General features: G+C 46.4%; 1 protein-coding gene across 3 annotated transcripts in view; it reads left to right on the top strand.

The window, feature by feature from the left end:
- Positions 1 to 13,570, top strand: part of MPHOSPH8 (M-phase phosphoprotein 8) — a 32,340-nt gene extending 18,770 nt beyond the window's left edge. For 2 of the 3 annotated variants that reach the window (XM_012641730.1, XM_012641728.1), the window contains 6 exons: positions 879 to 1,019; positions 2,278 to 2,364; positions 5,535 to 5,689; positions 8,851 to 9,005; positions 11,315 to 11,442; positions 12,266 to 12,697. In XM_012641730.1, coding sequence (XP_012497184.1) covers positions 879 to 1,019; positions 2,278 to 2,364; positions 5,535 to 5,689; positions 8,851 to 9,005; positions 11,315 to 11,442; positions 12,266 to 12,400 — 801 coding nt within the window. In that variant the 3' untranslated portion in view covers positions 12,401 to 12,697. Of the gene's footprint in view, positions 1 to 878; positions 1,020 to 2,277; positions 2,365 to 5,534; positions 5,690 to 8,850; positions 9,006 to 11,314; positions 11,443 to 12,265; positions 12,698 to 13,210 lie in introns of those variants that run through there. The other variant, XM_012641729.1, reaches the window with a different exon arrangement.
- The last annotated feature ends 1,881 nt before the right edge of the window (positions 13,571 to 15,451 follow it).

Here is a 15,451-nt window from a genome sequence, read left to right as displayed (position 1 = left end):
GCCTCCCAGAGAGCTAGGATTACAGGCATGAGCCACCGCGCCCGGCCCTGTACATTTCTTTTAGATGTATTTCTACAGGTTTTATAATATTTTGTTACCTTACTATGGTCATTAGAGTCTTTTTTCACTCAGAGTTTGTTTTCTAACTACTGCTTATAGATGGTGAAGCCACTGATATCTCTGTGCATGTGTGTATATGTGTGTCTCCAGTCACTTAATGAAATTCTCTTACTCTTAATTTTTAAGTTACTGTCTTTGGATTTTCTAGGTAGAGGTCATCTGCCCAAAAATAATTCACTGTTCCTTTTATATCATGCAAACTGCTGATGTGCCATTAGGATTTAATACAGGCATTCCTCAGATTGTTGGTGCGGTTCCAGACCCCTGCAATAAAGTGAATATAAAATTAGATTCATACTATTCTATAGACCTTATTAAATGTGCAGTAGCATTATGTCTGAAAAAACAATGCACATGCCTTAATTAAAATATGCTTTATTGCTAAAACATGCTGGCACAGAGACACGAAGCAAGCACTTGCTGTTGGAGAAATGGTGCCGACAGACTTGCTCAATGAAAGGTTACTACAAACCTTCAATTTGTAAAAGAAGGCAGAATCTCTGAAGTGCAGTAAAGCAAAGTGCAGTAAAACAAGGTATGCCCGTATAGGAAAGTTGTATGGTAACAGTTACATGTGAAAAAAAAATCTAAAGTTACAGTTTCTGATACAGTTTAGGATATTTGAGTGAAAAACCCAAGATGCTTAAATCAATGCACTTTAGTGATTTCACACTGAAACATCTTAGGTGAAAAGACATGGTTCTAAAATTGTTATGAGTAAAGATGAACAATTTTTTTATTTAACGAAACCAACACAGGATGCCAGCGGGATGACGCTGGTGATGCTTGCTGCAGCAGGAGGACAGGATGACCTCCTGCGACTCCTCATCACTAAAGGTGCCAAGGTGAACGGCCGGCAGAAGAACGGGACCACCGCCCTCATTCATGCTGCCGAGAAGGTCTGTGGCTTCCTGTGCATCAGTTTGAGGGTTTTTAATGGGAATTCCTGCCAGTGGACTAAGAATCTGCCTCTGTAGTGAAATATAGCAGCCATACAGTCACATAGCTTTATAACTTCATATTTCAGTTGATCTGTGACTTTTTTTTTTTTTTTTTTTTTGAGATAGAGTCTTGCTCTGTTGCCTGGGCTAGAGTGCCGTGGCGTCAGCCTGGCTCACAGCAACCTCAAACTCCTGGGCTCAAGCGATCCTCCTGCCTCTCAGCCTTCCGAGTAGCTGGAACTACAGGCATATGCCACTGTGCCCGGCTAATTTTTTCTCTCTATATATATTTTTTAGTTGCCCAGCTAATTTCTTTCTATTTTTTTGGTAGAGACGGGGTCTCGTTCTTGCTCAGGCTGGTCTCGAACTCCTGAGCTCAAATGATCCTCCCGCCTTGGCCTCCCAGAGTGCTAGGATTACAAGCGTGAGCCACCATGCCCAGCCAGATCTGTGACTTGTAATGAATAGATTTTTTAATCATCAGTAGTACTTTTTAACCAAATTTTCAAAATATGATTTATCTACTTGGAAGTAATTTGTTATTGAATTAAAGTACTCTGATTAGGCTGGGCATGGTAGCCTACACCTGTTATCCTAGCACTCTGGGAGGCTGAGGTGGGAGGATTGCTTGAGGTCAGGAGTTCGAGACCAGCCTGAGCAAGAGCAAGACCCCTGTCTATACCAAAAATAGAAAAATTAGCCAGGTGTGGTGGCATGAGCCTGTGATCCCAGCTACTCAGGAAGCTGAAGGAAGACGATCCCTTGAGCCCAGGACTTTGAAGTTGTTGCAGTGAGCTATGATGATGCCACTGCACTCTAGCCCGGGCAACAGAGCGAGACTGTCTTGAAAAAAGTAAATAAAATAAAGTACTCTGATTAAAGTTCTAATATTGATTTTAGTCTTAGATAATTTGAAAGTCTTTTCCAACTGAAATGAAGTATTCCTTTTGGTTAATAATTTAATTTAAATGTTCGCACATACTATCTTTTGAAAGGATTTACATGCAGAGGTTCTTACGTAGAAGGCCTGGGTTCTGCTTCAGGCAGCCGTGCACAGGCGCCCGTGGGGCGGGCTCACCCCCGCGGGAAGGCCAGCAGCCCGCTTGCGATAGAATCTGCTGAGTATTTTTCCTGATGAATAAAAATTTTAAAACATCTAAAAAAAATCTTTTAAAGAACTTTGGATGTCAATTTGGTTTTTGTTTGTTTTTTATAGAACTTTCTAACCACAGTGGCTATCCTTTTGGAAGCGGGAGCTTTTGTGAATGTCCAGCAGAGCAATGGCGAGACCGCGCTAATGAAGGTAAATCCCTCGCGCGGATCGTCTGTTCCTTCAGCCTCTCGGCAGGTGTTGATGTTGGCGCCTGCCACTGCCAGACGCCGTGCTGGAGGGACAGAGACAGTCCCTGGACCCCAGCAGCTCACAGGAGCAGGAGGGAGAGAGTGGTGTGGCAGGGTGGACTGGAACAGGCACGGGGCTGCAGGGTCACACAGGAGTGCTCCCGAGCTCGGGCCTGGGGACCTCTGCGAGCCTTAGCGTAGCCGGGGCAGGCTCCGGGCTGCGTCCTGGGAGGCAGCTCACGTCTGCGGGGAGCGGGAGCCGGGAGGCGGCTGCCGCAGCCCTGGCAGGTGCAGCGACTGGGAGTGGGACGGAGCTCCGCGCCTCCGTGCGTTCCCTATTATTTTATATTGGCGAATTCGTCTGCTCGGCCTCAGGCACCTCCTGTGTTTTGGAGTTGAGGTTTGCAGATGCATTTGCGGGGAAGGTTGTTGGAGGCCCCCAGCCTGCCCCATATGCCTTATTATCATCCTTCCCTGGTTAGCAGTTGAGTTTGCTTAGGGGCCCCAGCCAGTCTGGCCCGTTCCTCTGTGGCAGTTGTAGGTTCCTGGCCCAAGATATGAGTAGCACATAGCAGGTCCGTGCAGCAAGCTGGGGGTGGCTCTGTCTTGCACGCGCCCTGGGCCGTAGCGTCACGTAAGCCAAGCAGGGGCCTGCTGCAGTCCCCATCTCCAGCTTCCGGCACAAGCAAAGGCACGCGGTACAGGGCAAATAAAGGGTGCTGCCATCGTCTGGCGCTGTCTGTCTTGCACCGTCTGTCTCGCGAGGCTTCATTAAGCTTTGCGCTCTGTGTTTCATGTTCGGTTTGTGGAAATGTTTGTATTGTTCAGGAGCCTGAACTTTGAGACTTTACTTTCCCTCTATGTTACTGCCGTGTGTTTAGAGCAGAGGTGGCTTCTCAGAGCATCGTCTTAGAAGTGGCAGGTGCGACAGGTGCGCTCTGAGCAGCAGGCGCTGCAGTGCCTTCTGGAGCGTGGGGGAGGGGAGAGTAGAGCTCCCGGTGGCTGAGGAGTCGGGCCCATCCTGAGGGCGGCTGGAAAAACTGCGGGGTTTAAGCTGGAGAAAGATACAATCACATTAAAGTGTTTTTCGCTTTTTTAAACGGTCTTAGTCCAGTAGGGAGAATGGATCTCAGAGCAAGGCAGTTTGCAACTTGGAGGGTCTTCAAATGACAAGAAGTGGTAGGAGCGCTTCCTCAGGTAGTGACCGAAGGGATAAAGTGGGGGATTGACCGGCTTGGTAGGAGGTAGACTTCACGGAACTCGTGGCGACAGACGACATCTGGTCATCCTGCTTTCTGAGTTGGGAGGCGGCAGCGCAGGGCCAGGACCGTGGGCACTGAGCTGCTGAGGTGCTGCCTTTGCGCCACAGACGCTCAGAAGGCATGTCACTCAGGAAACGCAAGCTCAGCAGCGAGGTTTGGGCTGGAGATTCAGATTTGGAGTTGTCCGGCGAGGTGACAGTGTAGCCATCGATCGAGTGGGTCACCTATCGAGAATTGACAGGAGGGAGAGGCCAGAGACGGAAGGAGGCTGTGTGGGAAGGCCCGGAGAAAGACGAAGATGGGGGACAGGGGGGTCTCGAGCCAAGGGGAGAAGGTGGCCCACAGGGGCCCGGGCGGGAGAGCGCCTGGGAGCCAGCGCCGCGGGCTGGGGCCCTGTGGGGCGTTTCTGCCGCGCTGGCAGTGGAGGCGCTGGCAGTGGAGGCGCAGGGCGAGCCATGAGCGCTGGCGCCCAGGAGCCCTGACTGGGCAGAGGCCATGCCTGGGAAGCAGAGGTGTCATGTCCTCTGCGAGGAGACTTAGAGCTCGTTTAACTAGTGTCTAGTTTAGATAGGCGGCCGGACACGGTGGCTCTCATGCCTGTAGTCCCAGCTACTCGGGAGGCTGAGGTGGGAGGATGGCTCGAGCCCAGGAGTGGAGGCTGCAGCGAGCTATGATGAGGCCACTGCACTCTAGATGGGGTGACAGAGTGGTGAGACCCTGTCTCAGAAAAAAAAAACAACTTAGACAGACTGCCTGTATCTACAATTAGCTTTATTTAGTTAGGTATGTGTTCCTGAAAAGCAATATTTTAATTGCTTAAAGGATGTATAATGGTACATTTAGTTTTATTGAATTTTAGGGATTTCAGAAATTAAAACAAAATGAAAAACCTTTTCATCTCAGGGAAAGAATATATGAAACTGGTCCTCACCAGAGTGGGAGACAAAGGTCCTGCCCTCGCCCATCGGTGTCAGGGCCTAGCAGGGCGTGTCCCCCTGCTGTGGCGTGGGGTGGTCGTCGTGGGCCTGTGCTGGGCGCTGCAGGATGCTCCCCAGCATCCCCAGCCGCCATCCTGGCCGCCAGTGGCACCCCCACCACAGTTCGATACTGGCGTCTCCTGGTGGGAGGCTGAGTGACGCCTCACGAAGGGCAGGGCGGCCCGTCTCCAGGGACTGCGCCGTGTGCGGAGCCTGCTCTGCACGGTGGCGCCGAGCCGCCCAAGGGGAAGCCTGGCCTTGGCCTCCAGTGTCCTCGCCCCATGTGATGAGGCCCAGGGAGCGTGGTCCCCTTTTAACAAACGGAAGCTCACTCACCTGAAGACACGTGGCCGGTGAGGGACAGAGGCAGAGAACCGTGCCACAGGTCTGTTTTCCCCAGAAACGGTCTCTAGACGGTGTCACAGCTGCATCTTAGACTGGGAAATTCGATTCCTGTCTGTGCTCAGGGAGCCCCTGTGACAGCAGCAGCCGGGAACCGTGAGTTACTGTGCGGCCCCAGAGGTGCGCACCAGAGATTCTTGAGAAACCCCCGACGGTGAGGGCGGCGGCGCGGCCTCTGTCAGGCGCTGGCTGAGCGGGCCTGCTGTCTGCTGTCTCGAGACTGAAGCATCTTTAGTGGAGCTGCTCATTTCCTCAAGAGTCAGCGTAGACAGGAGCCGAACGTGGCACACGCTTCCGTGCCGTCGCTGAGCGTCTGCCGTGCTGCGCGGCCGCCGACACCTGCCGGGCCCGGCCCAGGTGCTCTCACCGTCTCCACTGCCCTTTGCCCTCTTCACAAAGAGCCACCAGGCCCGCGTAGAGAAAGGGACCAATGCCAGTTGGTAGTTACCGTGGTTTACAGTTAAGTAATTATTACTTTTTTCCTGACCTAGGCCTGTAAGAGAGGAAATTCGGACATCGTACGGCTCGTAATTGAATGTGGAGCTGACTGCAATATTTTGTCAAAGCACCAAAATAGTGCGCTGCATTTTGCGAAGCAGTGTAACAACGTGCTCGTGTACGACTTGCTGAAGAGCCATTTAGAGACGTAAGTGGCAAGTGACCCGGCCGTGGGGAAGTCACAAAGTACGCTGCATCTGTTTATTTGCATGCACCAAAATTGGAACAGCCTGTGTGTAACTGTCAGAAAAAGATGAAGTGCAAGTCCTGGTTCGTTTCTGCTTCCAGGAGATTATGAATTTAATAAGTGGCACGTGGATTATTTTTCTGCGAGTTACTGGAGTCTTAGAAAATTTCACACTTAACACTGGTGTATCGGGAATATCTCCTTAAATCTTACGTGTGCTCTTAATTTGGTTAGCGAACATTTTCCTAAAGCCCTTTAAACTTTATATTCTTTCTAATAGACTATTTTTTACAGCAATTTTAGGTTCACGGCAAAATTGAGAAGGTAGAGTTTTTCCAAAGGCCCCCTGTCCCGTCCATGGAGCCCCCAGCAGAGGGCGCGCTGTCACAGCCCTGGCCCTGCGGGGACACACCCCCACCCCCACAGTCCAGGGCTTCCGCGAGGGCTGCTCGCTCTTGGTGTTATGTTCTGTGGGTTTGGACAGATGCATAACGACAGGTACCTACAGGAGAGTTTCACAGCTTTAAGAGTTCTCTGTTTTCCACCTGCTGGTCCCTCCCTTTCCCTAACCCCTGGCAACCACCACTCCTTTTACTGTCTCCATAGTTTTGCCTTTTCCAGAACAGTTGGAATCAAACATTATTTGGCTTTATCAGATTGGCTTCTTTCACTTAGCAACAGCATGTAAGTAAGGTTCCTTCCATGCCTTGATAGCTCATTTCTTTTAGCACTGACTAATATGCCATTGTCTGGATGTACCACAGTTTATTGAAGTTCATTCTTTTTGTTTTTCTTTAAAAATAGAGACAGAGTCTTGCTCTGTCTCCCAGGCTGGAGCACAGTGGTGAGATCAGAGCTCGCTATAGCCTTGAACTCCTCGCTATAGCCTTGAACTCCTGGGCTTAAGCGATCATCCCTCCTCAGCCTCCCAAGGAGCTGGGAGTACAACATGTGTGCCACTGTGCCCAGCTGATTTTTAAAATTTTTGTAAAGACAGGATCTCACTATGTTGCCCAGGCTGGCATAAGTGATCCTCCTGAGTCAGCCTCCAAAGTGCTGGGATCACAGGTGTGAGCCACCGTGCCCAGCAAATTCATTCTTTGACAAATGAATTCTAAATTTTATTGTAGCTTCATACTTGATAACACAAGTTAGTATCTTTTTATCACTTAAAAATTCTTTTGGTGTATACCTGGAAGCAGAGTGTGGAATGATGGACAGTGCAGACTCGGAGGGTGGGACGGGGCTCTATGGTGGGAGGTTGCTTGCTGGGTACGGTAGGTGGCTCCGTGATGTATAAATTGTACTTGTACCACCCTGTGAATGTATAGAAGTAAAAAATGGGGAAGAAAATAATTCTTTTCTCAACGCACATCAGGAACTCTACAAACAGTAGCCAACTCAAGTAAGGTGCTTATGTTTCATCTAAAGGGGTCCCAGGGTAGGCAGCCCGGGGCAGGGCTTGTCTCCAGGGCCACTACACTTAGGAAATGACTTGGATCGCCGTGCCCACAAGATGGTTACTCCAGCTCCAGGCTTGAGGTCGACATTCAAAAGAGAAAGTGAGGTAAATTTCAGTTGAGGCAAAAAAGGCGCGTACCTGGTCTGTCCTCTTGCCAGCCTTTGCTGGGGCCTCCCCAGCAGGCCCAGTGCGGGCAGTGCTGTTTCCGGCTGCAAGGAAACCTGGAGAGCTGGCAGGTGGGGTGACCCACCTTCCTGTTTGCCCAGGACTGAGGGGTTCTCATTTCTGATTTTCCATTTATTCATTAGACAGATCTGTGTTTTTTTTTGGTATAAATTTATGGGGTACAATTTTGCGGCATTGATACACTGCACAGTGGTGAAGTCAGGGCTTTTAGCGTATCCGTCACTGGAGTAACGTACATCATACTGATGCCGTGATTTCTCCTCGCCCGCCCCCAGCTCTTCCAAGTCTCCGTTGTCTGTCGGTCCACACTCTGCTTCCACGTGGACACGTGCCTTAGCTCCCACTTGTAAGTGAGAACACGCCGTATTTGTCCGTGTCTCGAGTGTTTCACTTAAGATAATGGCCTCCAGTTGCTGCAAAGGACAGGACTTTACTCTGTCATAGCTGGAGTGTATTGCGCTGTGTGTGTGCCCCGTTTTCTTCCCCCATCCCTCCGCGGACGGACACTGAGGTTGATTCCGTGGCTTTGCGGTGGTGAATGGTGCTGCGGTAAACGTGGGCGGGCAGATGTCTTTCTCCTGCAGCGAACGAGCACGTATTGAGCGCGCTCTGTGCCAGGCCGTGTTCTGAAGGTCAGGGATGGATGTGGAAACAGCAGGCGGGGGAAAAAGCCTGGCCCTCTTAAGACCTCAACTCCAGTGAGACGAGACAGTGGCATGGCAGGTCATGGCAGGTCGGGTGGGAGTGGGCGTGGGCAGGGCTGCGGCTCCTTTTTGATAAGGGTTGCCCTGGAAGGGCCTTGCTGATGCTCAGCAGTATATGGCTCGGGGGTCTCTGTCTACATTGTCAACCTGAAATAAAGGAAAGGGTCAGAATCCAGTTTTTAGAAGTTTATTCAAGCAGAAAGCAGGGAATGGCTATTTGGAAAACACAGACTCCACAGAAATGGGGTCAGTGTCCCAAACTTAAAAGTTAAGTTCATGTTTATACAGGCAGAAAACAAAGAAGTTTGGTAGGATTGTAACATTTTTTATTTTATGAGTTACAACAATTTAATTAGTCATCGTTTTTTTTTCTTGTCCGAACGGCTTTTCACTTTCTTTCCAGTTTTTAAAAGAGTATGTTTATTAACATTCCATCTTAAGGCAGTGTGACAGCCATGAGGTCTCTGTGTGAGAAAGGTAAGAGGGAAGTTAATCTCTAGTGAAGATCAACAGTGAAGAGGGAGGGGTCTTCCCTGTGACCCTTCAGTCGCTCACAGCGTTTTCCAGAGCAGCGCAGGTGAGGAAGGTGTTATCAGGTGAGGAAGGTGTTATCGGAGAAGCCCAGGTCACAGCTGGCTGTCACAGACCTCAGGCCCCACAACCACATCACTTCAAGGCTCAAAATAATTAAAAGTCCCAACAGCTTAGATTTTACATTACTTATTTTCACAACATTAATATTAACAATTCTTACTATCCTTTTTTCTTAGACTTTCAAGAGTAGCAGAAGAGACAATAAAGGATTACTTTGAAGCTCGTCTTGTTCTACTAGAACCAGTCTTTCCAATAGCATGTCATCGACTCTGTGAGGGGCCAGATTTTTCAACAGATTTCAGTTACAAACCCCCACAGAACATTCCGGAAGGTAAGCTTATGCTTACCTTCAAACTTTTCTCAGTTTGAAGTGTGACACTATAAATATTAACCGATTTTTAGACAGAATCCTTTCTTTGAACAAAACCTTAAAAATTACACATATAGTTAATAGCAGAGCTACTGTGACCTAAGAGACACAGCTAATGCCCCCATCCCATAGGGGACTTTGTAGGGTCTGCAGAGCACTGTGTTAACACTGGTTTAAAAAGTGTGAAAGTTCGGTCTAAATAATTACACAAGTTTTATTACATTTTACTTGAGCTTAGCTACACAATTCTAAGCCCAGAATCCTTTTAACCCTGAATTTGGGTTATTATTACATAGTCTTTGCCCTTTGAAAAAGAAAAAAATTCCTACTCCATAGCAGAGTAGGAAAGATGGAGACTTCGGTTCTCTTCCTAGCCTGTGCTTCCAGAGGCTTGCTTTCAGGTAGGACGACGACCGCGGCCTGACCCGGCCCTCTCTGGGACACGGCGCTGCACACACAGGGCGAGGCAATGCTGTCTCCGCCTGGAGGGAGGAAGCTGGGCTTTTGTTATTAGAAACGCCCACTCCCCATTTTAAAAATGGCATTAATAAACTTATTAGAGAAAATAGAGCCCTGCTGATTAAAGAGCACCATTTTGACGTCGAAGAGTCATCATTTGTAGTCTTGACCATTCACACGGACCACGTGCATTGCAGGGTGTGACGCCAGAGAGCACTGAGCCAGGCCGGGCCACTAAGGAGTCCACAGCGTTGGCACAACTGGACCAGCTTAGGGTTAGAGTGTTTCCCGCACAAGCTCTGCACCCACCAAGTTGAGCACTCACGTGCAGTCTCCAGTCTAAGAGCCTGGTAGACTCTCCTGCCTTTGCTGCTCAGGGTAGGGTCTCTGCGTGCGGCCAGGGGCCAGCGGCACATTCTCAAGCCCCAGCCCGGCCCCTCCGAATGTCAGTCTTCTCCTGGGCAAGATCTCAGGCCATTTGCAAACATATTAAAATTTAAATGCACTACCGTTGGCCTCTTGAGGGACTTTTGCTGAAGAAAAAACTTCTAGCGAAGATTGAGCTGAAACAGCTGTTAGCAAATTGCTTGTGTCATTTGAGATCGACGAACCTCAAGTATTGGTCAGACTGACGAACAGCCTCCCGTAGATGTAACGCGCTGTGGTTGGCAGAAATAGAAACGTGACCCACTGAGAGGACTGCCCTGCAGACCGCCCGAGCCTGCCAGGGCCGGGCACTGCCTTCCTCCAGGGACGCCCAGCCTCGCGTCCCATGTGCTATTTCGCAGTGGACCTGGCTGGGAGAAGGAGACGGAGGCAAGACTGTCCGCACATTCAGGCCTGGTCTCCCCCTTGACTGGGGCGGGGCTGTGCATGATAAAGCCAGAGGGCAAACTGTCCAAGCCAGACAGCTTGCAAAGAGGCTGAAGAGCCAGAGCCCCGGGTGCACCCTTTTCCTGGTTTTCGAGGTCTTCTAGAGTTTTCTCTTGTTGATCGCTGGCCTAGAGCAATGCTGCTGCATCATGCTGAAAATGGCGGTGGGTTTCACAGGTCATACAGTTCTTATACCTATTTTCTGTTTCATTACTAAAAGTACGGCTATTGCTGAAAAAAAAGTTATAGAATGTTTTTGATATTTAGTGAAAGTTTCGCATCTCATGTTAGCATTTTTTTCCAAGTAAGATTTTTTGGTATTAATCAGAAAGTTTGGAAAAGGCAAAACAATATGTGGAAAAAAGTGGAAAACCAGTCAAACCCACACCAGATAGAACCACTATAGAGCTGTCCTTGGGTTTGCTTCCAAGGACATGTACACACATTTAGCAGCAACTTTAAAATACTACTTCTAAAAAAATTATTTAACTTCAGTATAGAAAATCATATTTAAGTCTTTTCCAGGAGCTATCAGTATAGATTACTTTGGACAAACAGTAAAAAGTGGCTAGGCATGGTGCCTCACACCTGTAGTCCCAGCTCCTCAGGAGGCCAAGGTGGGAGGATCGCTTGAGCCCAGGAGTTTGAGGCTGCAGTGAGCTACAATCACACGTGCACTCCAGCCTGGGCAGCACAGCAAGACCCCATCTAAAAAAAAAAAAAAGTAAAAAGTGTTCTGTGATTTGAAAAATGCTAGGTAACACATACATGCTTTGAGACTGGCAGTTTTCTCAGCGCCTTCAGTCTGAGAGGGCGGGTGGGTGACACCTTCTGCCCAGGCCTGGCTGAAGGCCCGCTCGTGTCTTGCACGGGTGCTCCTCCCTCAGGGGTCTGAAGGCTGTAAGTGTAATGAATCTACTCACATCTCCATTTTTCAGGCTCTGGCATCCTGCTGTTCATTTTCCATGCGAACTTTTTGGGTAAAGAAGTTATTGCTCGTCTCTGTGGACCCTGCAGTGTGCAAGCCGTGGTTCTAAACGATAAATTTCAACTTCCTGTTTTTCTGGTAAGATATTACATAGTTCAGTATTGAAAGGTACATTCTTATCAGAAGCACAGATGACTTCATTTTAAATGCCTATGTTATAATGAAATGCAGTCCTTTAGTAAATGACCCAGTAAATCAGTTGCTGGGAATGAGGCGATACCCATAATCATAAAATTATCCTAAATTTTGACAGTAGTGATTTTCCTAAATGTTTAGTTCATTTCTTTGCCTTAAATTATGCTTAACATAATGTCTTGGAACCAGCATCATTCTGAATATAAGTTCTTACCAGTATAAGAAACATACTGCCTGATTTTAAATATTACGCCCTTTTCCACCATTGTGATTACAAACATTCTTTCGTACTTCAAATACCAGATACGACCACAGTACAGCATTGGTTGTATCTATGCTTCGTTTTAATGCATAATTAATATTAGTGGCTGTGTAAATTCTTTTTTATCATCATAAAAAATGCTCCCAAAGATTCTTACCACCTTTAGAATCCTTTGCTTGGCCTGAATTTAAAAAGTCCATACGCAGTTCATTGTGCTTAACAGTTGTACTGTATGTGGCAGGATGCACTCGAATCCCAAAGATTGTCCTACTTCCTAGCTGTTGTTTTTTTCTCATTTGTATCTTTTTAATAAATACAGGAAAAAAAAGAAATCACAACATATCGACTTATAACATCAAAAATAAAACTTACACATGATTCTCTTAGGCCACTGGAGTTTTAAAGGTTCCTGGTCTCTACTGAAAAAGGCTACAGTGCAGCTGTGCATTTCAGATGTGAGTTTGTTTGCAGAAACAGTGACTCTCTCTCCTCTTTCCACTCCAGGACAGCCATTTCGTTTACTCGTTCAGCCCTGTCGCGGGCCCCAATAGACTCTTTATAAGGTTGTCGGAAGCACCCTCTGCTAAGGTGAAAATCTTTTCGTCATATTTAGTGTTACTGCTCAGACTGTCACTATAGATTACTTAGGGTCGTTACAAGAAAATTTAAGGAATGTCGTGGTGTGCCTTAGTCCCCTTAATTTCAGTGTGCCTCTCCTAGAGACGAGCACTCCCTAGGGTAGCGTGCTGCGTCTGCTGTAGGACGTGTCAGACACAAATGATGAGGCGAGAAAGGGACTGAGGGTGACAAGCTGAGCAGACTGCCTCGCTGGAACATGGAGCAGTGTGAGTCCTGTTCCAGGTTCTGCTATTGAATTGCCATATGTATGTCTTTATCTTTAGGCTGGTCACCAGTCTCTCTACGAAGGGAGCTGGAGTAAAATATTCAGTCCATCTAATAAGTTATTTAACGTAATAACCTAAAATAACATTGTTGTAAGTACTTGGTTTTTTTTTTTTTTTTTTAATTAAAATGGCACACCTGTAGTCACAGCTACTCTGGGCTTTAGTGTGCTATGCTGATCTATTGTCCGCACTAAGTATGGTATCAATATGGTGCCCTCTGGGTAGTGGGGGGGGCCACCAGGTTGCCTAAGGCGTGAACTGGCCCAGGTCAGAAACATCTTGTCAGTACTCCTGTGCCGATCAGTGATGGTGCCTGTGAATAGCCACTGAACTCCAGCCTGGGCAACATAGTGAGACCCTGTCTCTATTATTTTAAAAAAACAAAACTAAAAGAGCAGTAATCAATCTAACAATGTAAATTGATAACCAGGTTGAAAATATTGCCAAATTAGAGAAATAATTCTTGGCCATGTGTGGTGGTTTTTGCTTATACGAAAGGAGGATTCTAGTGTGTACTGATGGGCTCAGTTCTTTCTTTCAATAGGTGAAGCTGCTAATAGGAGCATACCGAGTGCAGCTGCAGTGACCAGCAGAAAGGATTGGGATGCGGTTATCTTCAGACCAATTCCTAAATGTTCTGTTTGAAGCAGTTTGGAATTCTTCTGGCACATGTCAAACTTCCACATGTAAAGTTTTGTCTGCAAACCTGTGGTGTAGCCTGTCGTCTGTTGTAGTCTATAAGATGGGACGCAGATGTGTTGGTGCCACTGTTGGAGAATCTCAGCGTCGTGTCCAGACTGCATGTTTCAGTTTTTCCACAATGTGGATGGTACATATGAGGATTATTTAAGGAAATTAAAGACTTTTTTTTTTTTTAAACTTGAAATTTTCTACTAGGCCCGGTGAATTTCTGTGTAAAAAAAAAAAAAAAAGTGGGTGGGGGGATAGTCAACTATAAAGCATTTGCCTACAGCAAGGGAGCCGTGTTACATACGCTTAGCCAATGCCGAGTAAGTGTGGCTCTGCTGCCCTGGAAGGGCGATTAGTCCAGCGTGGGCATGGGGGCGAGGCCTGATCTTTTCTAACATACAGCTGCCGTATGGCCCCCGAGCAGAAAGGGTGGAGGTGGCAACAACTCAGTCAAAGTGCAGTAATCACTTATCCTTTCAAATGCTAACAGAATAACAAAATGAAAATCTAAGATGTAGCAAGAGGACAAATGAGGACATTATGAGGCCTAAAAGAGAATATTAAATGTGAACTTTATCCTTGTTCTTGGAATCTCAAGTAATTTTGAAAAGCCACGTCCTGTGCCCTTGTTCTGAGCACTAACTGGGAAGACCAGCCTCAGGTCCCAGCTGAGCCTGGCTGTCCCAGGGGCTGACTCAGATGTCAGGCTGTGCCTCAGAAGGGTTCCTGCTGCTGTAGATTGCCCCGCAGGACTAACTCTTACATCCTCTTAAATATTTGGCAAACACTCATAAAAATCAAGCTCAGTCTGGATTACGAAAAAGTTGAAAATTGTTTAGTTCCTCATTAGTTTATAATTATATGAAATATTTTAATGCAAGTTTTTCAGAATATCACATTATGATGTTAGACCCACATACACTGTGTAGCCATTTCAGAGAACCATTTATTTACATCCTAAAACTGCCTTTTCCCAGTTTCCTCAATAAAACACCACAATGTTGGTCTATTTCCTTTTTCTCTCAAGTCTCAGGATGTCATTTGTTATCTCAAAAGTATGCCTAGGATGAAAAGCTTTACAGGACCAGATCAGAAGGTGATCTGCCTTTATCAAGAAGGTAGGGCTAACTAACCCAAACAGAAAATCTGCACACAGTTCTGTTAGTAGTTTAGGCTGAGGAAAAGCAGGACACATAGGAGTTATCAAAAAACTGATTCACAAAAAAGAAAGAATTTTGAAATTTTAATACTTCATGCAGTTAACGTTTCACAGCATAAAGTTTTAAACTTAGTCCCAAATCTCTGCCAAGTGAAGACCACTTACTTACGGAATCCACATCACTTTCCTTCGTCTTATGCTGACTTGCAGATAACGCTCCTCCTTGCAGCCCAAAGCTGGGGTTTTTAGACGTGACTTCTCCCTCCAAGCATCTTGATTTAATTTATAAAACAGCAGAACCTGAATAAAAATGGAAATCCTTAACCATAGAAAATGTGCCCTTGAGGCATGTTTTAAAATGTAAAGTGTTACATTTAATCCATAAATGTACTTAAATGGAGTAATAAATTCGTAAGTGAAATAAAATTTGTTTCCTGTCTTGTTTTCTCCTATGTTATTAAAAGTATTTTTCTCACAAAATGATTTGACCTGAAAGACAAATTCTTCAGTAGTAAACAGGCACTAATTTCCATAGTTTTTCTAAAGAAAGAAAGAGGTTTCAGCCATAAAATAATTTGCTGGACTCAGCAGCAGACCCAAAAAATATTCAGAGATTCAATATTAAAATTTTTGAAAGGGAACCATATGGAAATAGTACTTTCTTAACTCCTTATAATAAAAGCAGATTCATATAATTAGAATTAAATGTATATTTGACACTTTAATAATTTAACTTTCTTTACATGTTTCTGGGATGAACCCCCATTTCTTTTCACTTAGGAAATAAACTGTATGATGGAAAGCAGTTACTGTCATTAACAGTATTCACAACTCTTAATTTCAAAATCCTCGAGTTCAGTGACAAATCTGCTTGACGAGCTTATAAAATCTCTTCCCCTCTTTTTTTTTTTTTTTTTTTTTTTGAGACAAAGTCTC

This window comes from Propithecus coquereli, unplaced genomic scaffold (assembly GCF_000956105.1).
Source record: "Propithecus coquereli isolate 6110/MARCELLA unplaced genomic scaffold, Pcoq_1.0 Scaffold168, whole genome shotgun sequence".
NCBI classification, from domain to species: Eukaryota; Metazoa; Chordata; class Mammalia; order Primates; family Indriidae; genus Propithecus; species Propithecus coquereli.
The sequence above is the reverse complement of the archived record's forward strand: the minus strand, read 5'-3'. Positions and strand labels throughout refer to the sequence as shown.